Source organism: Botryllus schlosseri, chromosome 2 (assembly GCF_051294905.1).
Source record: "Botryllus schlosseri isolate E-star chromosome 2, Bs_hap1, whole genome shotgun sequence".
Taxonomy (NCBI): Eukaryota; Metazoa; Chordata; class Ascidiacea; order Stolidobranchia; family Styelidae; genus Botryllus; species Botryllus schlosseri.
In genome coordinates, this window is record NC_137237.1 from 6,000,802 (window position 1) to 6,026,897 (window position 26,096).

General features: G+C 40.9%; 3 protein-coding genes across 3 annotated transcripts in view; 2 read left to right on the forward strand and 1 right to left on the reverse strand.

The window, feature by feature from the left end:
- LOC145432550 (uncharacterized) overlaps positions 1–286 on the forward strand; it is a 137,654-nt gene extending 137,368 nt beyond the window's left edge. The window contains exon 20 of the mRNA XM_080309482.1: positions 175–286. Coding sequence (XP_080165608.1) covers positions 175–286 — 112 coding nt within the window. The remainder of the gene's footprint in view (positions 1–174) is intronic.
- LOC145433160 (receptor-type tyrosine-protein phosphatase alpha-like) lies at positions 286–14,846 on the forward strand. The gene is made up of 15 exons (XM_080310117.1): positions 286–450; positions 1,907–1,997; positions 2,053–2,126; positions 2,184–2,318; positions 3,339–3,476; positions 3,534–3,670; positions 6,350–6,485; positions 6,552–6,652; positions 7,954–8,075; positions 8,147–8,223; positions 9,998–10,129; positions 10,874–11,005; positions 13,521–13,675; positions 13,743–13,878; positions 14,449–14,846. Exons 1-15 carry the CDS (start codon positions 310–312, stop codon positions 14,521–14,523), a joined length of 1,782 nt encoding a protein of 593 aa, XP_080166243.1. The 5' UTR covers positions 286–309; the 3' UTR covers positions 14,524–14,846.
- A 1,325-nt stretch (positions 14,847–16,171) lies between these two features.
- LOC145433159 (uncharacterized) lies at positions 16,172–25,820 on the reverse strand. Its single transcript, XM_080310116.1, has 9 exons — positions 24,391–25,820; positions 23,106–23,263; positions 22,046–22,156; positions 20,984–21,125; positions 20,741–20,920; positions 19,701–19,968; positions 19,572–19,644; positions 17,943–18,582; positions 16,172–17,068 (listed from the first exon to the last, which is right to left on the reverse strand). Exons 1-9 carry the CDS (start codon positions 24,651–24,653, stop codon positions 16,729–16,731), a joined length of 2,175 nt encoding a protein of 724 aa, XP_080166242.1. The 5' UTR covers positions 24,654–25,820; the 3' UTR covers positions 16,172–16,728.
- Between the last annotated feature and the right edge of the window lie 276 nt (positions 25,821–26,096).

A 26,096-nucleotide genomic window follows, 5' to 3' on the forward strand; every position in this document is an offset into this window, starting at 1 on the left:
TGTGTATACGGATGACTTCTCATGCAGTGATGATTCTGTATATTAAAACACTTCTGTATTCCTCACATTCATTGACGTTGGCGATGAAAATTAATGATTTCCCAGCTGTTCTTCCGGTTTTCTTTGTTGTCACGGCCATCAATACCGAAAACAACACTGATGTTGATTTTTAAGGAGACAGAAGCCTGACAACGATGTTTATACGCCCAGACCCGAGTCCGGGACCCAGTTCGCCTCTACAAGTACGTTCCGAGTAGGCACATCGCAACTGCGTGCAATAAAGTAAATTGGAACGTTACAGATTTGGCCATGGTCGATCCGATCTATGACGAACCGAACGAAAATGTCATCAGACCTCCGCCCCCGAATCGACTAAACTCGCGAGACCTGAAACAGACATACGAGCACAAATGCAGAGATGACTTCAGATTATTGCGAGACGAATTCAAGGTTACATTAGAGATTTACACTCTACACGCAAGATTCAAGTCATTGTTAATATTATATTTTTTATTGTTCTTAACATACCTTCGGTACTTATAGCCTGCCTTCGGAGAAATTGTGTCGCTAAGTCGAGTCAAAGGTAATCCTCCATTGCAATTCGGTTGAGACTAGGGAGTGATCGAGTTGATAATGATAGTTGGAAATTGTGGAAATCCGCCATCTTTTTCAATCTGAAAAGCGGAAAGCCTCGTTGACTGTGCATCCCGAATACGAAAATTCTATTTCAAATACGGGCTTGATTACAACCAATGGTGATACGTAACGAAGTACCTGTACTTGTCTACTTGCCTACTTGCACTATAACCCTCTCAAATGGTTGTGAATTTAGACTATTTACACGTCTACTTCTACATATTTTAGTCAAAACTATAGTTACTTTGTAAACTTTATATTTTGTAAAGTGGAAAATAGTTATGGGATATGCTTGCATTGCTTTTATGAAAGAAATTGTCACGACACCGACTGAAATAGCATCTGTAATGGGGCAACTGAACATATAATTTCTAAAAGTACACATTTTCACATTGTCACTTGTCATGTTCTGTTAGCCACGACTATATGCATCATTCAATTTCGAAATTAGCCATCTATGATTGACTACTAATATGCGCCACATATTACAAACTACTTACTTACTTATCTTGGGAATCCCTAGCTTCTATACTTGTAATCAAGTTGAAATTTACGAGGGTCGCGATGCTGATTAGTTTGATCAACTCTGTTTACACCTCGATGATTGCTAAGACTTTGAGCCGAACTGGCGTACCTTTACGCAAAATCTATTGCACCCTATCTGCTGGTAAGCATGGGGATGTATTAATCGTCTTCACATAATATAATTGTCTGTCAGAGATAACGCGCTCGCCGTAACATATATGGATCCACTCCATTCGAATCCCCTATAATAATTTAATGGAGTATAGTCGACCCTACATGGAAATATACGACTTACTTTCAACCGTACACTTCGTGTATCTTTAATATTTCAATATTATTATTATAACGTATAAAATGATGTTAATAGCGCTTGTCGCTATTAAAGCTTTCGCATCAGAGAAATAAGAATTTATATGACTTTACGACAGTTCCACACATAGACTATACCAACATATGTACATATGTAAGGGCAGTGTAATTACGTCTCAGGATGTGTAATGTTGCTGTGACCATCTGCATAGTACAGGTGACGATACATTATGGCTATCGGTACCGACAAAAACATGACCAAATGACCATACACAATGAATTCGAAGCAGATCTAAATTCGCTACCGTCAATAGTGAGATCATTCCCACAGAACACCAGAAGTCACGATGTAATCTGATTATATATATACCTGAAGTATTCTTAATTGCTAAAGCTATAGAAACGATCGGCCACCATGACTCGAATTTCGTTACAGAAAGTCAAAGATGCAGCCAGGCAGTTAGACGACAGCTTCAAAGAGGCCAAGGGTTACCGAGGGCTGAACCGGTTTGTCAACATTTTGCCAGGTAAGACGAATTTACAATCAAGGGCGAGCAAATGAAAAGCGTTCTCCCACCACAGCAAAAGACCACCGAGTCCGGATCACACCGTCACAGGAAAACTCCCAGGGATTTATCAACGCTTCTTACATTGCCGTAAGAGTGGAAAACACCCAGTCGATTTTTCGATAGCGATCCAATTTTGTGTTGCAGGGATATAAGCAGGAGAAGAAATTCATAGCGACGCAAGGGCCGAAACCAAACACGATCGCGGACTTTTGGCAAATGATTTGGGAACATAACGTGGAAGCTATTGTAATGTTGACGAACGTAGACGAAAACGGAAAAGTAAATATACATTACACGCGCATAGTTATCGTTCTGTTTGCATGGCACCAGCGCGCCCAGTAGACTGCCTCACAAGTCAACAAAACAGTAATGGTGGTATAGTTAATATTAAAAATATGGCATGCAGAGTTGAAGATGAGAAATTGGATGAATTAAACAAAAAATAAATGTCTCTACTATAGATCAATGAGTGGAAAATTGGTGTATTTATCTATGATTTAAGCCATTGCATGGAGTGTAAATAAGGTAACTGGCGCTTTTACATACCAAATTGTGCTTTCAAACCCGTTACAATGGGTGAAAATGAGTCGAATACACCAATCCTTGTGGAGTTATATCGCAGGACGTATAGTGGGTTCTGGTTACGTAGTTTTGGGATTTCCTGGGGAGCTGCACCAACGCAGAACCCACTGTACCCCTGGGATATATATATCCGCGAGAATTTGACTCGATTTCATCCTTCGGAAGAGTTTGAAATAACAACTTGATACATGAAATTGCCGTTTCCTTACACTAGGGTGAAAATCGGCGAAACACAAGATTTTATTATATAGTGTGTAGAGACAATCTCCAATCTACATTTCAAATGGTATATTTTGAGTTTCGTTTCGGTTAAATAATGTACATAATGTTGCCGTCAGAGATTTCCGACTGAATTGCAACAACGGCGTTTGCATTTATAGGCTAATATAAACATAACGATACAAGGAATAGACTTTTGGGGCGACTGTGAATGAGCCAACAAATATCCTGTATCATTGAATCGTGCTAACATACGCTATAGTGTTCAAGGTATGGTCTGAAATCCTGTTACATGCCGTAATGACGTGGCTCTTTTGTTTGCTCGCAAATACCCATATAACGACCGTGTATCGCAGGAATGTGAAAGTAAGTTATTTACCTTGGGTCTCTCCGTGACATTATTCGCCTGTTTACATTCGTAATCGTACGTTACACACGAGATTCCTGTACACAGTATACTATGCATTGAAATCAGACTTCTGTACGCTTTTATCGCAGAGAAAATGCGAAAAGTACTGGCCGGAGACTTCGGAAACATTTGGACACGGTAGTATCGAGATCATCGGTAAGGAGCAGAGTGAATGCGGGCCGATAATTGTGCGCAAATTCTCGATAAAGGACAAAAAGGCGAAAACGGTGAACATAATTGTAAACTTACGTAGATTGTGGTCAACAGCGACACCTTACGTTCAGGCGAGAGACCTTACGCAGTATCACTACGTTTCTTGGCCGGATCACGGCGTCCCCCTTACCACGTCGGACCTCTTCAACCTCAGAAGGATTGTCAACCTTGAGTGTCGCGGAAGAAATCCGATCGTGGTCCATTGCAGGTAATGATCATACCTACAGCTCCAGCGCCAATTAGTCTGAAGATTGGAAGTAACCAGAGGCAGTAGACTGAATACAATTAGAGAAAAACGTACATTGGTTTTCTGGCTCTCGGAAAGCAAGGTATACTGTATATTACATGAAACGAAAACGTATTTTCCTCTGGCCATGCATAGTTATATGTTCATGACCAGGGGTCGCCAACCTAAAACGACTCGCGGGCCACTTTTCGAATTTCGTACAGGCCGCAAGAATGCAACATCGATACAAAATAGGCCATATCATTTAGCAACTGGGGTTTCAAAACTTAACGTCAGTACAACACTGTTCTCTGTAATATTGGAGACGGCATAGTTACCACAGAAGAAATAATATTTTACTAAAGAAATACGAACCCGAAAAAAGTATCATGATAATTACTTTTGATTTGAACTATGAGCTTCGCACCATACCTGTAAACGCCTTTAAGCGACTGAAGAATCGATAGTTGGGAAAGCGAGACACGCTACTAGGTGAAAGACTATCTCCCCTCAATGCCTGATCTTGTGGAGAACCGTAAGACGTTTTCTAGGCGTCTTGGTCTTTGCAGTGTAAATTTCAGCATTTCACCAAAATTTTCTTCCAACATTTCAAATCTGATCGCGGGTCGGGACTCTGTTATTGACCATTACCATAAGAGAGGTGGCAGTAACGAAGTACTACTCTTCTACAGTGCCAAGTATGTTTTGCCTATCTTTACTATACTTACTCGATCGAGAGGGTACGTTTTTTGACGACTTCGACTTCTACTTAACAGTACGTTTCGGTAAAACGACTTAGGGGAGACCGGGGACAATTGTAACACTTTTCGTATTTTCCAACATTACGTGTTTTGCTCGTGGAAATTTCACTTCCAAAGTTTTATATAAAGAAGCCAACAACTCGATAGTTGATATGAAAACTAAATTGGAACTCAATCAACAATCAATCATGGAAATTTTGGGTCGCAAAAATCGCTGCTCAAATGTTACAATCGCCCCGTACCCAGGGGCAATTGTACCACCCTTGCGGGGCAATTGTAACAGTGTTATTTATAACTAAACACAAACTAAATGAACAACGAAAACGGAAGCACAAATTGTAATATTGCATGGAACTAAAGGAAGATACGTTTGAACGCTTCCAGGCTACGCCCCATCGCATTTATGGCCTCTGAATGCAATATCACCCTTCGTGTCTTGTTCAAGCTTAAATTGTACAAGAGACACATTCATTCCATCATCTCCCTACACATATTCGGCCTCTTCTACCAAGGTTCTGTTGTTCAGCGGGCATAATGGCTTGGTCATTCGGCTACCTGCGAAGGTGCGAAACCGACCTGGCTAACATATCTTGGTTGAATGGGCCGATGATAGTATAGTAAAACGAGGACGCAACATTGTCTGGCGTCAAAGCTATAATGATATTTATCTGTGCTGTAGGAAATTAACATAAATTGTTCACATCAAATATCAAAATGTAAGTGGGCCATGATCAAAGTCAGAGGACGAGAATTAAGCCATGACTATGGAAGTTCGACACACCAAAAGTCGATCAACATGAGAAAGCGTGGTTGAATCACGAAAATAACCGAACCGTCAGATTCACATCACCACTATTGTATGGCCGTTTCGACAGATGATCATGTTAGAATTGGTATCGCCAGGCAGTATGTGTTATGGTGAACCTCTGGCTGTTGCAAGATTATTCTGCAGTAGATGAATGGTAATACCAACATATGAACAAAGACATTCAGAATTGATAACATATTGTAACGAGGCAAAAGTAACAGAGTGTTACGATTGCCCCTGACACGCTCGACCATGATTAGTGTCTCAGTATGGTACCTTCCCGGCGATGCAAGTCCTATTCTTTCCATCACCACGGTAGACTATAGTAACATTGTTCCAGCTACACATATTACGTTGTAACTACTTGAGGTACCATTCGTTTAGACAAATTATTCCAGACCAGAAAAACTTTACTCGAGGGTCAAAAATTTCGTTTTTTGCAAATTATTCCGGGGTTTCGCATCGTAGCTCAACGTAACTCCAGGTATAATAGGAGAGATAACTACTGCATGCGCACTTGAAATATCAAGCTGATTTCTCCATCCTACTAGCGATGAGGTCGATTGTTACATTTGCCCCTAGTTACATTTGTCCCCGGTCTCCCCTACTAGTTACACTTTGGATTTTGCGACGAATAAATATGTTTTGGGATTTGCTTACATCACTTTTACGAGTGAAATTGTCATAACAACTGCAAAAATTAGCCCCCTGCAACTGATTAAATTAATATAGTTTCGAAAATCGCAACTTTAAGTGCATAGGGCCTCTATCGTTGATTACTTCGGGAAGTTGCGTCTGTGACTTCGGAAGTGACCATATCTGTAATTCACTGCTAAAATTATGCGACCGCCAAACCAAATGTACCTTTTGAAACTAATTACTTCAATACTTTTGAGATGTTCATTTCATTAATTCTACTTGTAGTAGTTTTGACATGTCTTTGCAATCACTGCGTCTATACTTGAATATCAACGCTGAATACATTCACGACCTCTTCTCTAATACCCTTAAGTGTTAACCTATTTCGGATGGATAAATTGTTTCTACTGTGTAGTGTGTATTACCGTTAATACCTCGTCCTGTGTCTTTTAGCGCCGGAGTGGGAAGAACGGGAACATTTATCTCCTTGGATTATAACCTAGACGATTTGGCTACTACATCAACGGTCGATATCACATCTCAAATGTGGGCCATGAGGGAGCGAAGAACAGAAATGATTCAGACCTCGGTATGTTACACTTGGAAACGTTTGATTCCGAGGCGCGGAGCTCACGCACTCGATTTACGTTTCCAGGACCAATTCATCTTAGTTCACAAAATGATTTTGGAGCGACATCTGATGGGAGAGACGGACATTGATGTTGCGAGGTTGGAAGAATTGATGTCCAATAACGGGTAAGACTGTGGTACCAAACGTTGGCGGAGTTATAAACCGGTTCAGGGGTCTAGGAGTACGGCATGAGGTGTATATGTTCGGAGGGGGTTCTTGGAAAGAATCGAATCTGAGTCAAGTCAAAAAAAAAATATCATCACACTAAATCACTTCGATTCCGAAAGACTATAACGGTGGTTTTTAATCTGTACTAACCTGCGGAACTCCAAATATTCACTGAGTCATACATAACAACACCACAATACACATATAAATATTAAACGCACATCTATTACTGCACATTACTATAAATTACCGATGCAGAAAATGAATTGTGCATCAATATAGTGCTAAAAGAACAAAACCATTATAGTATGATTGTCACACAAAACGAAAACATTATAATGGATATTTATTGCAAATACCAGTTCGGAAATTCTAGGCTTCTCCTTGGAAAGTGGCATTGTATTGTTCGGTCGAAATGCGACATCGTGACAACAATGGCTTAATTACAAATGAGTTTGTGGATACTGGAAATAAAGTTGGCATTTCAAAATGGTCGGGGATTCGATATCGAACCCAACCTTCCCTGAGTACGACATTGCACAAGACGCACCGCATCAAAAGTTACATTTCGACTACGGATCAGGCCTAATTACATGCAAACAATTATGGCCTGGACGGGTGTTTATCATCAAAAATCATATGCATGAGTTGAGTTTGTGTCTTAACCTCGCCAGGTAACCCCTGAGATTGTTTCAGGGTATCCCTAGTGTTTAATGGAATACCGCAGTTCAGAACCTCTGCTGTATAACTTAGAGATCTGACTAACTTTGCAAGTTATAGGGGAAAACACTATGTTGATTCGTAACGAACTTCTACACTGTGAATGGTGTATAACTTATAACTTATGTGCTATTTGTACAGACCTTAACACCTCTACACTTCGATCATTCACAAGCATAATATAGGTATATCTAGTAGGGATGGTGAGAAAAGTAACCTTGGTAGGTTCTGCCCGTGACCGTTTTTCATCAATATAAGAAGTTTACATTAATATGTTCATGTGTATGTACATTGTACAATGTACAATAAAGTTCATTTTAACGTTGGCGTTCACAGTCAACCTTTCATAAAATTCCAGGTTCGTTTTAGGGGTTAACATCATCCCTACTTATAATAGCTGATCTAGATTTATAGCACTATTTCATAGGCATTGCAATCAACAGCTCCATCGTCCGCAATACAAAACACATCACCCAGGCAGTTATGGATTTGTATTCTTGGTCAATTTGCACTAATTACTAACGTTACAATCGACCAGGTTATCCGACGATCATCTGGAAACCGAATTCGAAAAAATCAGCAAAGTAAAACCGACCGAAACGGACCAGGACATTAGCTCTCGGTTCTACCACTTGAATCGCGATCCTTCAGTCATACCATGTAATAACTGCGTTTTCTTTGCTCGCGTCTGTTTCGTAGCCTATAATCCCGTGCCTGTCTTCCCGCAACAGATGACCGGAACATTGCAGCCATACGAATGCGCCCCGAGGACCACACCGCGCCATATTTGAACGCTTCTTTTATTCCGGTAGGTGAAAATTCAAACGAATCATATCGAAATGAAGCGGAATATTGTCGGCCGACTCTTGTGTGAAGTAATCGTCAGCAACTATACTAGACAATTTATGTGGTAGTGGAACCCTGAAATATTTATTTCGATATGAATATATTATTCAATTGTATTTTCAAGTTCCGTACCTCCAAGAGTCTCTTTAAGTTTCGTGATTCGTCGAAAATGAAGAAGTATAAAGGGACTTTCACCGTCAGGATTTTCAATTGCTTTAAATAGCCATATAGCACATGCCAAAAATAACAAAAAAAGCTTATTTTTGGCATTTTTCAGATTTTATTTTTGGCGATTTTGGCATCGCCATGAAATCATATTTAGAGACTCGAATTAACCATGTGAAACGCTTCAGTTGCGTCTTTCTTATGATTCCGAAATCACAACAAATGAAGTATCCACACTGTGCGATCAAACGGTAAGCTTTAAATCCGAATTGAAAACGATGTATTGGAGACCAAATTTACCCGATACAATGCAGTATTCTTAATACTCACTATGCGTGCAAAATCACCGGCATTCACACAGGTCACAAAACTTATGATAACAAGTCAAAAGAGTTACTGACACGTACACGTTTGGATTGCAGCCTTCGCTACCCAACCTTTGTTTAGAAATCATGAGTGGCTTTAATTGATATTGGTCAGAGTGAAAAACAGGTTTCTATTCCATACGTGCTACAAATATCACCTCATAAAGAAGTTATACGGTAGCCACCATCCCAATCGGACAAATTTGTTTATATGATACAATAAACATCAAATCAAGGTGGATCCCACCCGTCTTCTAGATTTTCCACATTATAGAACGATGTATAGGGATGGTGAGAACCTCAGAAAGGTTCAGGTTCGTGTGAACGATAACCTTTTCGAAAGTGAACCTCGTGACGTCACGTGACGTCATATTGCTAATTCCAACCCTACATTTCAGTGAAGTGATAGCCTATATTAATGCAATAAATTTCGACCAAATATGTTTTAATGAAGTGAAAATTGTAATATATGAAAAAGGTTCACAGTGCAGTGCACAGGTTCGTCTGTGAACGTGAACCTCTAACTTTCTGAGGTTTACACACAGAACGCGAACGTGAACCTCACGTTCACACCATCCCTAAAACGCTACATTGGTTATATCAATTTCATTGATGTCAAAAATTGATTGACAATTCGCTAACAAGCTATACAACATATACATGTTATTTGTTCTGTTGTTGATGATGTGTGATTGCGGACCAAGCTCACAGCAGAGAGTTACTAAATATTCACAAACGGAAAGCCGAGTATTTCGGGCAAACTTTTCGAACATAGCGAAGTGATTTTCGAAATTGACAACATGCTGGTTTGGATACGGCCGAATTTATTTTCCTGCTGCCAGGGTCACGGAAAGGGTGGTCCGAAGTTGAAATGCAAATAATTTCAACCAAACATATTATAATGACGTGAAAAAATGTAATATAACAAAAGGGCTCATAGTGCAGAACCTACCAAGGTTCATTTGAGAACGCGAACCTCCAAATTTATGAGGTTCACACGCCCAGCGCGAACGTGAACGTCATCTTCACGCCATCCGTATATAAGACTCGTAAACGTCACCCCAAGTCTTACAGAAATTGCTCTGAAATTTGAGTTCATTTGCAATCACAGTCCGCACGCACACGGACGATCTCGCATCTTATGAGCGAATATAACATAGCCGGTACTATTGCACGGCTTCCATGTTTTTCCTAATTTTAAACCAGGGATACAGCAAAGAAGACAAGTTCATAGTGACACAGGACCCTTTACCAGACACCGAAGAATTATTTTGGAGAATGGCATTGGATAACAATGTTTCGTGTGTCGTCATGATTCGGAAACGTGGCGAATCGCAGGTATGGCGGAACTCTCCGTGCTAATTTCATCACAGATGCCGGCATGATATTTTCTATTAAATCTTAAGCATTGAGTCCATCATAATTCTCCATTTCTGCGCGGTTTCGCGAGTGTCATCTTTGGGCTGAGAACCTCTGTGGTCTTGTAACGCATACCACGTCCAATAGCATCAGGCTGTAGTCGGGTTATATAGTTCGTAATGTGATGGTATTTGTATCATGTGATTCTTGAGGCTGCGAAAGCGATATGCTCTCGATCAATTGATATAAGTGGTAGATATATCCACCGTCACTTGGTGACATTTTATTTCCATGATTATGACACAACACCTAAACTTGTAATATCATTCGTGTTTATATCGTTGCGCTCGAACTTGCGAAAGTATCTTAAAAGTAAATTAAGCATACGAGCTGTGCCATGGTATTTGTGTAAAGATATTATTTAAGATGGGTGAACTAGTATGATAGATTGCTAGTAGCCTACGTGTAACTATTCGTATAAGCGAATCCTGAATGAATTTAGCATAGTTTTGTGATATGAATCCAACCTTCAAATCGTACATATCATAAGCGTAGCTGTGACTTCTCTAACGTCTGACCATTACGATGTCGCTCTGTAAGAATGCTATACGATAACTGTCAAGCAGCTATATTTTTGTGATTCTGATCCGTTGCAACTACAAAATTACAGCCAGCCTTTCATTGCCGCGTTAACAAGAATAGGTAATGATATTAATTGCCTAGGACATTTCGGCCAAGTACTGGGCCGACCGGCAATCAGTCGAATTCGGGAAAGTGACCGTGTCCGTGCTGGAGACGTTCATGGAGAGGAATTTCACCCAAAGGAAAATATTTCTGCGGGAAGTCGTTCTCACGGTATGTAATCCAAATTTTTCCGTTCAGTTCTATTCCGCATGTAGGCCTACAGTACATATATAACTAACAATGAAATAAACATCTGTCTTATTGGCAATGAGCCTTATACATGCTGAATCACATTCATCAATTCACCTAACATTACGGTAAATATCATTACGGTGAATCCCTTACTTCATTACATGCCCGCTATCTAAATAAGCAAATAGAAACAGGTTTCAAAGAGAAAGTACTTTGGATGATACCTCAAGGACTGTAACCACTGTCACAAGATCTTTGTGGGGGTATTTCGGGTTTCTTGTTTAAACTACTGTTGCTACATACAGTTTGTATTCGCTCCTCGGCAATAAACGAATATTCTGCAAAGAGTCACATAAACCACCGTGTATTCAGTTGTGCATCAATGCCCCATCCATCGATTCTGTGTATATATAGTCAGAAAGGGTCCAATATTGTTATTACCTCTGCCTCTACACTCTCCCATCACTGCGAACAACAAACTATCCGTCGCATCATACTTACATGACACGTCATAATACAATATAACAAGCAGGATCCGCTCAACACTTGCATCATGTTACTCAGTATGTTATAGCAAACATTTAATAGCACGGAGGAATTTTGTTATCACCTGGTACCAATGCATACGATAGGGTATCAATAACTCCAATCATCTAATGAATTCCTCTGCGAGAAACTAATCGAGTTATTAGGTTACAGTCGAATAGCTTTGTGTGTACGGCCGCTCGTACAAGCATGTGATATAGCTAATTAGTTTCTTACGCAGAAGAGAGAGTATAAGCATTTTTTATAGCGGCGTATCAACCGATTCTGCCTATAACGTGAATCGTTATTAAATGCGTGAATAGTGAACAGTTGGAATGGTGAGTGCAAAGTCTCTGTAAGCATCTGCGTCACGTTCGTGTTTGGTAGTGTCAAGTTGGGTGTCTGATCTCAAAAACCAGGCTACTCCGAGTCGTTTCGACACCTTCCTATCTTTTATTGTATTTCAATCTTGTGGTATATTGATCGGATAATATTGCTTTGTTTTGAAATAGGCCTGGCTGTGTTCCAGTAATCATAACATCTACGATCGAATCGAAACTCTTCGCGGTCAACAACCGTGTCGTGATGCCAGTAAACAAAATTCAACACAGAGCTTAGAGGACATAATAGTGACATAATAAATTATGTCGAGAATTTGGAATGAAGCTTGGGATATCATTCTATTTTATTTGTTAAATAAAATGTTCCACTTCCTTCGTTGACCTATAGGCAGATATGGTCAAAAGTAGTCATCAATGGTAATCAGCACAAGCTAAATAACGCCGTAAATGTGTATTACGTACTACGAAAGAGTGGGAGTAATTCGATAATGATCACCTCTGCCTCTGTAGGTAACGTATGTTGACAATATTACCATAGTGTCCTATATGGTGTCGAGTGTCGACACAGCCAAATGTCACGCCTCAGTGAAATTGTATCACGTGACAATTTCCATTTGGCTACAGGCAATTTCAATCGAAAGCTGACTCTGCACTGATTACAAAAATATTAATTTTATTCCGCTCGTGGCCCTGGAGCTCCCAGCACAATCAGCCTCGAATTTTTCATTGTTATGGAGATTGGCATTGGGACGCAACAATGCTGTCTGGCGAAACGAGAGAGTAGCTCAAGAGAAAAAGAGCCAGACAGCATTGTTCAGCATTGTTGCGTCCCAATGCCAATCTCGATAACAATGAAAAATTCGAGGGTGATTGTGGGAGTTCCAGGGCCACGAGCGGAATAAAATTTATACTTTTGTAATCAGTGCTGAGTCAGCTTTCGATTGATACCCGTTTTACCAAATTTAATGCTCGGCAAGCCGGTCAAAAATGACCGTCAAATTGCCTGTAGCCAAATGGAAATTGTGACTTAAATCAATTTCACTGAGGCGTGAGATTGGCTTGTGTCGGTGTCGACACCACCGTTCCCGTTCAGTTATCTAGTGCTATCTAGTGTCTGATGAGAAGGATATGATATGTCCGCTTGGCATAGACATTGTGAATTCATAAGCACGTGTTCGTGTTCACGTTCACACCAGTAATGACTGATGATGAGCATTATTCGGCTTCAGATAGGATTAGGACGGGATTTTGCACACCTTTGCGTCACTCGGTTCGGATACGCATTCTATGTAATCTTTTGTCTCGTATATCTTCGGATAGCTGTAACCAGAATTTAGTTTCGATTACTAACCAGAAGAAGAAAATCATCATATAGACTAGCAAAATAAACCGTAGAAACCGTGTTTAGGGACTGGTATCATTCCAAAACCATTCTCTCAAGGGTAAAACCCAATGTAAATCAGCTAATCGATTGCAAAGGCTATTTCGTAACTATATCTCAAATATCATTATCCACTCTACACTTGGTTCGCACTAATCAGAACCTTTGCGGGCTTTCCATCACACCTATAGTAACTAGAAAATATCGTCCATGAAATGCTGTTCTGATGTTATTCTGCTGTGTGCAGTCCGCTCGCTCCAGCAACATTACTCACTTCGAATTCACCGAATGGCCCGAGAATCCAGCCCAAGGAGCTGATCCATTACTAGAACTGATAGGCCGCGTGCAGAAAGAGAGAGCTGCTGCAGACGCCGGACACGGGCCTGTCATCGTGCATTGCGGGTGAGAGCGTCGCTTTAACGCTTCTTTAAATCAGACCGAGGCTTACGGCATCGCGTAACGTGTTCAGGAACGGATCGGAGTACGTTGGGGCGTTGTGCGCCATCGCGAACATCGTGGAGCGTATCAAGAACGAGAGTCGGGTCGATGTGGTGCGGGCTGTCAAAGACCTGCGCGACATGAGGCCGCAGATGGTTTACAGTTTGGTAAGGCTATATCAGTGGTTCTTAACCTGGGGCTCTAGCGCCTCCATGTGGCGATTTGGATGTTGGAGTCACGAAAACGCCAAGCGGGCGGTAGGGGGGCGCTGAAGAAAAATGACGTCGCTGTGTCGGACATATGAATAATGATTATATAGTAGAAGAATAGTTCTATGTTTACAGCGTGTTTCAATGAATGCAGTGGTTTATTATAATTCATGTAAAATTGATTTGGCGTACTTGTAGATCGGCATTTCCCCGTTAAAACACTCCCGTCACACTAGCTCGGGTTAGTTTCCAAGAAATGTATCGAACTAGGTATTGTATCCAGCAGCGCACATCATGTCGTAATCGAACAGGCAAGAGAGAAGATCTCCACCACATCCTCATTTGATTTACTAATCACACAAAGCAATAAAATAAAACCCAATACAAATATAGTTATAAAAACCCGAAATTGTAAACCTGCATTTTACTTTGTAACGTAGGCTACTGCGTCTTTATTTCTCAAAATAATGTTTCTCAAGCATCTACGTATGATACGTATGACTCAGACAATTTTGCGTATTGTTTCAGGACGAATACAAAGTCTGCTATGCGGCCGTAAGGTCCTACTTGGACACTTTTAACACCTATGCGAATTTCCAATAACGATAAATTTACCAGTCCGGACCGAGGATTTGCCCAATGCAGCTGCCATACAACTCTCACAGGGATGAAGTGATTTGGGTCGCCTTTGTAGCCTTGCGTTGCTGTATAGGCGGACGCTGCATGGATTATGCGTTTGTGATTTGTATTTCAGCTGGTATATTTTGATTTATGATGCCTTTTAATCTATACATGCCTACATATGCAAATTAATTTCGTCCATGTACTGCAACATGAATTGATTTATATAGTAATTTATATGGAGTGTGGACTCTGCGAAGTTTTCCTATTATGCACATCAAATATGATCACTGTATTACATTGAACGGTTAGGGTATTTCTGTGTTCCGGGATAGTAGGAAGTACCGCATATTAGTGTTAGTAGGCCCGAATATGATACAATACCTACCAGGTAATCATCTGTGTTTTATTCATCGAGGGCGAAATGAAATGACATACGAAACGGCCATTGTCGGGTGCCTTGACTAAAACCTGTAATTCGTGATTCGAAAGTGCCAAAGTTTTCTCGGTATCATATACTGTACATGCTGTTGCTGAAAAATTGGATACGATCTAGCTCACGCATTGCACGGTCGACGCAAGTCGATTGCTGTGCAACAGAATTCGATAAAAGGCCGTTCCTGTGTATGGTAAGAAACCGTAAGTATGCACCTGCACTCGGGGAAATATTAACAGACCGCGCGAAACACAGCGGAGTCAAATTACTTGATTTGTTGGACATGGTAATATTGATATCAAGACGTCGAATGCTATGTCTCGCAACTCTATTTTGTAGACAGATATATTTTTTGATAAAGTATCAGAACACCGACCGACACATAGCTCCCCAGGCATTATACACCGAGACTTTGCTTCCACATGGTCCCATGGTCACCCGCGTTCAATATTTACTCAACGGACGTTAATGAAATATGACAAAAACATACATATATATTGACATTGTAACTTTGTATATTATGGCATATTATAAAGTAATCTACCGAGCCACATCTCAAATAATCTGCGTTATGTCATTTGCTTAATATACTTATCATTATCCGCAAAAAGTGCAAATCTCTATGTAGATTCCCATGTTTACAGGCCTTAACTATATCTGTTGCAATATGAAGATATCATTATCAGTTATCATCGACAAATGGAAATGGATACGACATAGAGTGGTAAATCTATTACGAGTCGGCTTCGAGGTTATGCATACCCATTAGACCCCATCATTATACAATTATACCGGTTAGAACAAGTATTGCACTGAATAAGTTGTGTTAAGAATCAATCCAGGAGCGGGCGATTCTTCAATTGGCATATATGCGCGCGTGGCCACAAATAAGTAAGATCGTGTAGCTTGAATGCATAGAAACTGAATAATATAGCACAAGGAAAAATAAGCAAGAAAACACTCAAATTTTGGCTACTTCGATGATTCCCGTTCGTTGATGGCGTGCGCTTTCATAAATCATAATTGACGAAATTAAGTTTCCCGGTATTACGCATACAGTATAGGTATCCAAATCAGCATGTTTGTTGGGTGGCATGATGAATTTACTAGCACCCTTTATTTTTATCATAGGTGGCCAGTAACTAAGAACTCTTAATTTCCCGGAGTACTCATGTTTACGTTACCTATATTTACTCAAGCGGTTAAGATTTCAGAACCTTCCGCTTCACACTTTTCAGGCAAAACCAGACGTACGAATAAACCTACTCTTGCAGATAACTGGAAATCGCCATATCTACTTACAATTGCGTTTACATGCACGACGTTAAATCTATACTGTTACTTGAGTGATAGCGTTGACTGTGACCACCTCTGATTCTTACATGCGCCATCTAGGGGCCGCTAACTTGAACAAGCGGATACGTTGCCGACACACCTGTCCACTGTCTAGGCTTGACGCGACTACGAAATCATCAGTAAGTATACAGTCCGCTTTCAAACTTAATACTGCTGACCGCAACGATTTGCGCATTCGCATATGGAATGAGAGTTACTGTTGTCGATCGCTTCAATTAAAGAAACTACGACCCAGAAATTTATCCCACGTTAAGTCCAAATGCGCCTATACAAGCTACAGTATTGTCAGCCTTGACACCGACGCCCGAGAACTGCAGCCTATCTTGCGAGCTTTACAGCGTGATCAAGATAGGGCGGCTCGCCTTGACCAGTTTATCTTTGCAGGCAGACCCAAGCTAAAGCCTGTTGTCATACTCCTCGTCATTAGCTGCAACGCCGCTAACAGCAGGCCCGCTTATCGTACTTTTCGGCGTGGTACTGCGACTGCTCATCATTTGTTTGCCGTGCTGTACGGCTTCGTCCAACGCGTCGAGCACTTCCTCTTCCTCTTTGCGGGTCTTGCGACTGGTAGCTTCTCTCGCCAGCTGGCGGGCCAACGATGGGGTGTATATCGAATCGCCGCGAGTTATGTTCGGCGCTTGGTGGCCGCTCGGATCGCCTTCGTTCGATTGGTTTTCCTCTAGGAGGCTGGGAGGCGGTGGCGGCAAAGCGTCTTTAGTTTCTTTGGACTGCGATCTGCGAGCGGATGAAAGCATGATAATTTGGCTGGTGACAGTAACAAGCAGGGTTGTAATGACTCGAGTCACCATATTTTGGCGACTCGACTGGAATCGAGTCAGTTTTTGCATTGACTCGACTGGTACTCGAGTCATTGTGCATGGCTCAAACCAACCCATATGACTCGAAACTAGGACGGCCAAGACAAACATTTCACCGTAACTTCGAATAATAGTGAAGTCACCACATTATTGGTATTTCGTCTATCAGTCCTGATACTTGGAAAATAGGGCCAGAAACTGTTAGAACTGAGGAAAATTACGATAATATGAATGCAGCCATTCTATATCACTGGAGCCGAGTTTAAAAAGTGGGTTGAACCGGATTGAACTCAAAACTAAACAGTGAACACTCTGACTTGGACTCGGACTCAAGTCACAACACTATGACTTGGACTCGACCCTCTACTCACTGACTCGGACTTGACTCGGACTCGGTGGCGGATAGAAAATGACTCGACTTAACTCGAGTCAAAACTATAAAAGTGAGACTGTGGTCTGTGTGCAATAGATTAAGCTGGAATTTAGAAGACTTCACAATTATAATCCAATGTTTACAATCTAAAATCATAGACAATTGACTAATTAGTATACACGTCGGCGAAGCCTACTTGGGTACTTCGTAACTAACGACCTCTACTTATAAGTGTCCAGACGCAGCCTTCGTAGTTTATTTCATGTCCAACTATAACAGTGGCTGTAATGTTGCTCAAGTATATGCTCTTTACTTTTGGAAATATAATGCGGTTATCAGCGAAGGAGTTTGATATCGGTTTTAATGTTATCGGCTCACAAATCCGATATAGGACGGGCTATAATAAAATTTTACTTACGTGGGCGGAGGTGGCGCTTTCCTTCTTGTATCTCTCCGGCTGTGATCAACCGTCGCATACGTAGGCTGCGTATTAGCAGCAGTAGCAGGCCCAGGTGTTGAAATAACATGCCCGTCCGACGGTTGAGAGTTTATTATTGCCGGTTTCGCGGGAACCGGCGGCTTCGAAGATGGCGCGGGAGACAGAGGATCTTGTGGTTGTGATGGCGCACTCTCGAAATCGATGTCCACAATTTTGGTTTTAGTAGACCTACGTTCGAGCTTTTTGTTGTTGCCACGACTATATAGAAAACTAGTCGGGTCGTTGAGAGTGTCGTAATTGATTTCCTTCGGTCTAGAATCTTTCTGTGGGGGAGGAGACGGTGCCGTTCTGCTCTGTCTGTTTTGGTCATGCCTTGCAATGGCTACGGGACTCTCGGGTTGATAGTGATATTCAGGATACTCTTGTGAGGACGTTCTCTCTAGCCTTGCTTCCTGCGGGTGAGAATGCGCCATTCTCTGCGGTATTGGATACAGTTCGTCATCGTCGGGACCTTCGTCATCGAAGTATTCTCTCTCGTCGTAGTGTGTCTCCATAGGTTCTCTGGTTTGATAATGGTGGTTTCTACGTTCGTCTTCGTCGTATCGTCTGGAGGTGTAGCCTACAAAATGAAGTATGATCACTATTGATCAAGAATATATATGTTTCGATACATTTCCTTTACGCTCACTTTGCCATGAGATCCGGGTAAACGATATCTTACAAAAACCTACAACGAAAGCCTATAGTACGAACTATATTACTACTTTGACCATATCTGCATGTAAGCTATAAGAAGTAGATCCATATTCCCAGTCTAGCAGTCGCGGATTCTAGCTCCCCGACACGCCACGAAAATTGGCAATATTTTCTCTCCACTGACCTATATTTCTTTTAAAGTATATTGTCGATACGATATTGGCAAACCGATACTCGGTAGGGCTCTAGTCTGGTGCAATCTTAGCGAAAAGAGTGTGTATTCACGTCCAAAGGGCCGAAAAGTTTTGGTACACGAAAACATAACCTAATTCAGAATGATATCGCTGTCATAAATCCCGCGTGTGGACGACGTCCATACCTGCCTACGTTCGCACGTGCATTAGGGCTGTTCAAAAATAACTTTTTTCCCTGATTCCAGCCATTTACAGATTAAATTGTCAGATTACCCTAAAAAACCCTGCACACCAAATTTGGTTCAATTCTGACGAGTATAGGACTCCGCAGATCCAATTGTTTGTTTGTTTTGGGGTATTCATCGTGTTTGTCGACTACTATGGTCATTTACACCAGGCCGATATTCTTCTTATTTTCCGTAACTGCCGACTTATAGCACGGCCCACCTCTAGGCTTTTGTAAGACACCGCTGATGAGGATGAGGTGGCGAGGACGCAGATCCAGTTAAAGTGTTTAATATATTAGGCAGATAAATCTCGGATTATCCTTTAGTAGTGGATAATCCGAGAATTATCAATGAAAAACTCAAATAACTACGCTTCTACTGGTTGGAATCGAGTAAAAAATGACGTCATGACATGACGTCATAAAAGTAGGAAAACTGACAAAGCGGCGACGGAATTATTAAATCTATTCACTCAATTGCTTTTTACCAACCGGGATTCGCGATTCCCTCTGCGTGATGATGTCCCACATGCCCATTCCGCGTCTCGTAGGTGCTCGCGGCAGCCTATTCAAAATACACCTTCAACATACCGTGTTATGAAATAGCGTTCTGCGACTCACCATTCGATTCGTAAAATGTTTCGCTCCCGTACCGTCCACTGTCCCGTTTCCAGGATTGACTTGCTCAAGTTCGTACTGCTGATGCTTATGTTTTGCGACGCGCCACGGCAGCACAAGGTTGAAGTAGATGAACGCGAACGCGGCGAAAAAGTTTTTCAGCAGGAAAAGCGTGCTTGTCTCCAAAACCAGTGTTGATCCGAAAGTGCAATAAATCGAGATCCGAAGGATGAAGAATGGCACGTCTTGAAATATCACGGTCATGCTGGACCTGCACCAAAGTACGTGATTCAAAGTGGTCGCGTTACAAATTAAAGTGAATAACAATATGTTCGTATATTAATCTGAGATCACAGATGGAACATCAAGAGAAGGCATGGCGAAGTTTCATATTTTCAATGCTTTAAAATGAGGTCATCGACGCTGTGCCATGGTTAAAAAATTGTCACGCATCCCTCCGCCCCCCCCCCCCAAAAAAAAATACTTTTTTGTCAGATTTTCACCCTGATATGGCTACGCCTATACTGATGACATCTCATCAGACTTGTACCACTACATAATTGTATTTGTCAAATATTAGACTAATTAGAGCCGGTAATCTAATTATACTCTAACAGCGAAATGTTTTTACGGTTTAATTTTAAAATTCGAATAAAAATTGCGGATTTATTGAAAATATACATACCTTGAATCATACTTGGTGTACTGACATTTTCAATTTCATGTTCATGATCATTAAATCTGATTTGATATGAACTGAACAAGATTTTGGTTGCATTTCTTTCTAATCCGGAATTTGATTCAATTTCAATTCAATTCTTTGCGAATTCAGTAATTCTTGTTTTTTTTTAATTTGGGGTATTCCATGGTGTTTGTCGTCATTTTTATTCCGTAACTGCCGACTTATAGCACGACCCACCTCTAGGATTTTTGTAAGACTCCGCATACGCGGATGAAGTGGCAAATTCAGTAATTCTATTTCTCATCTAATTTGGAAAATCTGAAAACTTTCTCCAATTATCCAACTCTACATCTCATATTACCTGATTGCTGAATTCTGACTGAATACCAGTGGTATTAGGCTTAGCGCCGAAAGAATGTAGACCGCATATATCCACGACGTTTGAAATATCACGGTATCGCCGCCCGCGGGGAGTATCGAAAGTCCCAAGATGAGTCTGGTGTCGTACGCCAGCATCAAGTCGCGTAGAAGATTTTCCGGCCTGCGTATACAACGCGTACAGTGATACGAATTCGACATTAAAACTATCACTCATAATTTCGACCTAGCATCCTTCCATTTAAGATTCCGCGTTATCCTTTGCCGCAAAGAACCGCCCCGTCGCTCGTACAGTAAAGACCGGTGCGACAACGAGCTACGTCGGCTTACTGTCGCAATCGCTTCATCCACGGACGACGAAGAATAGCCTGTAACAATACCCCCTTTCGTTTAGGATTAGGAATAGAGACGTACCCTGAGATACAAAATGCGTGCTATCGCTCTGTAATAAAGAAGATACGATACACACGAATTTGTCGAGAGATGCTTGATGCGTACGGCCCATCCAAATAGTGTGAACCCGCGCACCATTAGCATTCATTGACATCGTTTTTGTATTCAACTAAAGAGCCGCTGAACAATGAACAAACTGAACATATGTCACACAGAGTGACATTTGAATTCGCGACATAGTGTGCGTGTAATGTGATTATCCAGAGACAATGACCGTAAATCGTTACGACTGTGCGTTAATAAATATTTGTGTGCACTTAGTGCAAGTGCATTCTTTAAAAAGCATAAACAGGTTCGAGGAAATGATTTGACGCGCGCTCCTATTTATTCTAGAATCAGACTGTATAACATCCAAATTTAATTTACTCGTATCATGTAACTGTAATCTGTGGTGATATAATGTTTAGAAATACTCTACATACGTAAAGTAGACCTACACAACAATAACATGAGTTCGTGAGACTACGCTCTCACTCGATAATATATCTGCGCTGGCTGGCAGTTCATAATTGCGGATATTGTGAGTCAGGAAATTATTTTGCGCGTATGTATAACTATTAACTAACATATGCAGAAGGATTTCGTTTTTAATCAGATTCCCTAATGTCTACGTGGTCACACGCAATTTGACCTGGGCACTAACCATATAGTATTGCTGTAGTCGGATTGAAACATTCGATCCAACCTTTTTCGGCTTACAATTGTATAATAATCTGGTGCTAGTGTATGATAGGAAAGTACTAAAAGAGGAGTGCGCATTGCACAATGTATTGAGTGGCATATGACACCGGAACATATATATTATCGAGATAGATATTGTGTGATTCGATCTTACCTCTTCCTTCGGAACGCTTACGTCCATCGTAGTCTGCGTATAGATATTTTTTTGTTCGTACAGTGTCATCCGTACTGCGCAGCTTTATGTATCGAATTTTCTCTGACCAATCTACGGACAGGTTGAAATATTACTGACACGAATCCAATTAATCGCCATCCTCCCTCGTGAGCGCTATATTCACGAACACTAGTTTCCGACTGCATGCTTTTGTGGGCAAGACATAAGTACGACTGTTCCTTTTACATCTTTATTTAAAATATCCATGTCTAATTTTGATTTTAGGTTAGTGAAACGGAATCTCGCAGTAATTTGAAAACAATAAGGCTATTTGGACATATGTTAACCGCCAACGATCTTGCAAACCGCGGAATTTTTTTCGAACAAACGTTTGATCTGCCAACGTATTGCGTTTGCGAAATGATTGTTGACAAGTCAACCGGATTTCACTTGTCGTCAGCAATGCCCAATCTAGGTAGACGTTCTATAATTGCTAACGACCAATGCTAACTTGGAATCCCTAGCCGCAAATGACATTTCAATTTTTCCCTCTTAGTCAGTCGCAGTCATTGAAATTTTCAACAGATCAGACAGAATACAACAGATAAGAGGGTGTCGAAACGACATAGAGTATACTTTTAATCAGACACCCACCTTGGTCCAGAGATTTTCACCTAGAGACCTGTGGACCGACAATCGCTAATTTACATCTATTGTCATTTTTATATTATGACAACTAGTCGACACGAATCTGTCTTCAGGTAATTTAAATATACAAGATAGAGAAACAGGTCAATAAAAACCGTGGGTATTCTTCTTCATAGTTCTTTTGCTTACGCCCTAATTAGAACGAGGTGTGTTTTCGGATACTGAGAGTGATTGTAAACAAATCACAAGAATATCATATTGGCATTTTTTGAAACTCCGCGTCCTCGACTGTCGGTTAGTGATTCAAATCTGATTCTTAGCCTACTGAATGTTTTCCACATACTCGACTGTCTTATCAGAAGTTATATAATTCTTCATAATCATAATAGCCTTCATGTAGTCTATAACTCACCTGTCACGACCATCATAATTATCAACGTCTCCAAAGGTGCTCCCTTAAAATAATCGAAACACATATCCGGCTGTCGGACGCACACTTCATGACCTGCCAATACCAACGCCACGCACGGTATATAGGCGAAAATGATATAGAGCACATTCCCAGGAAACCTGGAACAAAATATCATAAAATGAGCAAATGTATCACCGTGCTAATGATTTCATATATAGCTAGATAATTCCATTTCTTTTGAAATACTCGGCTTTAATTCAAGTGACGCTATCAGCAGTAATGTAAATATAGTACTACAGCATACACACGTGCCGGGTTTTGGACCACATGTCACGGAGTCTTCGAATACCGCGACGACGTTTTGGTTAAAAATATCCTATTCATTGGGGTCATTAGAATCATCACCAGATGCGTACAGGTACAGGGTTCCTGAATAGGACTTTATATATTTTTGTCCTTGATATTTTACTGCATATACAATGTATGTATGTATATTAGTTATATGTATATTATAGATACACCGGCTCGTGACATAACACACAGTCTGTGCGTATCATGCATGGAGCATGAGTGCATGATTTACATATGCCGCTGAACAAGGGAGGTGCATATATAGCCTAGTAGGGCTTTTTATATCAGCCTTGTAACCAATCCTTCAAGCTATCCCGAGACGCCAAGCGGGGAACCCAAAGATGCCAGTCTTACCAATCAGATCTTTGGTCTGACCCGATCGGGGATTGAACCCGCATGACCTATCGATCAAGAAGCCGGCCGCTCCACCATTACGCAATCTTGTAGTTTCAGTTATGATATTTGTAATGTTTTGCATCCGGAGGACAAGCAGTAAGGGTCGCGGGAAAATAAGGTAATGGATCACTGGGCTGTAGTAAACAGCAGAGGTGGTGGTCAGTAGCTAAGCATTTTTATTTTTCGAAGTACTTTTAGTGGATATTAAGTACTCGCACTACTCAAGTGGCTATAATCTTATAATACTACTTCTACTTGACTTTTACTCAACAACAACAACGTACTTCTTTACTTACTTGTAAATCACTACTTCCACTTCTACTTGAGTGCCGACGGTGACTGCTTTGACCACTTCTGGTGTAGGTAGACTGAAAACTTGTGAGGGGTAAGTAGAAATTTGGGAGTTTCGAATTTGGTTGTAAATGACGCCAATAGTAATTTACTGTCATGTCAGTACAAATATCCTCAAAATGTCTCAGTCTAGAGTTGGAGGCAGCCATATCGATGTACCCCAAAGTGAATTTGTGATTCAACTCACCATAACCCTTCATAAGGCCGGTATACTTTCTTCCAAGTAATCAGTAGCTTTGCTGGTATCCAGATTAGCAATGTTATCCCGGTCACATAGGCTATTATTGCAGATATGAAGAGCCAATACGTCGTGGAATCGTCGACAGGGGGACAACCGTCCACGCATTCTTTTGTAGCTAGTCTTTGTCCGGTAACAAATATTGGCGTTGCGAAGGCGCATAATTGAAATGCTTCCATGCATATTTTTTTAATAGTTTTAGAATTCGGCATCGCGAAGTGTTTCTCGTCAAAAGTTATTTATCGCCAAACCGTTGTATTGCTATTACTCGAAGCAGTCTCTTCTACAATATATAGTTATCTGCGTGGAAGGCGTTTGCAATAACCAGAAGAGGTCAAATGGACCATCGGCACTGAAGTAAAACTGGGATTTACACTGCTTTCTTTATAGGCATGTCGAAATGCCCCGCGATAGCCGTAACCAATAGGATTTGGAATCACTTAAGATAAGTTATCCTGCAATGGTGCGTAATCGGAATAATTCATCGAAATATTTCAACAACAGATGCATTCACTGAAATTGATAAACAGCGCTATAGATAGAGCACAATGATGTTAGCCTACTTATACGATATAACACAGAACTGAAGCAAATCTACCTCAGTAACTTGTAAGGGATGGCTAGTTTTGATTGCATAAAACAGGTGAGAAACACTGAAATATAGCATCGTCATAGTGACAGATTCATTCGCATATTCACACCATCATTCGTAAACTATGTTAATCCTGGTAGAACGAGATGTTTTAAATGGGTCTCTAGCGGGGCAGTAGCCTACATGCTACATCACTGCATATAGTGCTTATATGTATCCCCTTCAGTAACATTTTCCTATATTACTAAATCTCCAGACATAATGTATATAGTTTCGAATTTTGGATTTGAAATTAACTCCGGATGGGTGAAAATAGGAATTTGTATTTCAGAATTTACACAGGATTTAGTATGCATGGTGAAAATTCGAATAATTTGGAATTGTTTAACTTCCGATTTTAAAACTTGAGATTCCTGGTTGGAGTGGAGTCATCACCACATATGATGACCTAGACATTAGCCTGGTACGAAATGACTTCAGGCTTTGGGATTCCGAAATATTTAATCCGATCATAATCGCTAAATCCGTAACTAGCGTTGCCAGTTGACATTTGCCACGAAAATATTCCACTTTCAGCGAACAACTGCAGCTAGCATGCCTCATATTGCCTATACTCACTAAAAGCCGCAGTAACTGATCGATTATTGCTTTAAGATCCACATGCAGCTATAAATTTTGTCCATTCTGTAGATGATTGGACGTCTGCACCCCTCGCCCTGTCTTGCGACCGCGGTAAACTCAAAAACTCACGGTTGCACGCAGCAGTGTGAACTAAAAACGACAAATCCCTAAATCAGCCAGTAACTTCACTTGAAAATCTTCTAAATTTTGGGTTGACGAGTCTCAATTCACCTTCGTTAGATCTTATACTAGTAACAACTCTGCCTGACCTGTTTTAAGTTCTTTGTTAAATATTGCGCATGCAATTGGTAGTTTCGTCACTGTTTATCCGCACCTATGCGAGAGCAAACAGTGGGGTATTGTGACGGAATGGTACCGAACAGCGGCATTGTAATCACGTGTCGGTCTATATATGAGAGATCGATATTGCAATCGTACGGCT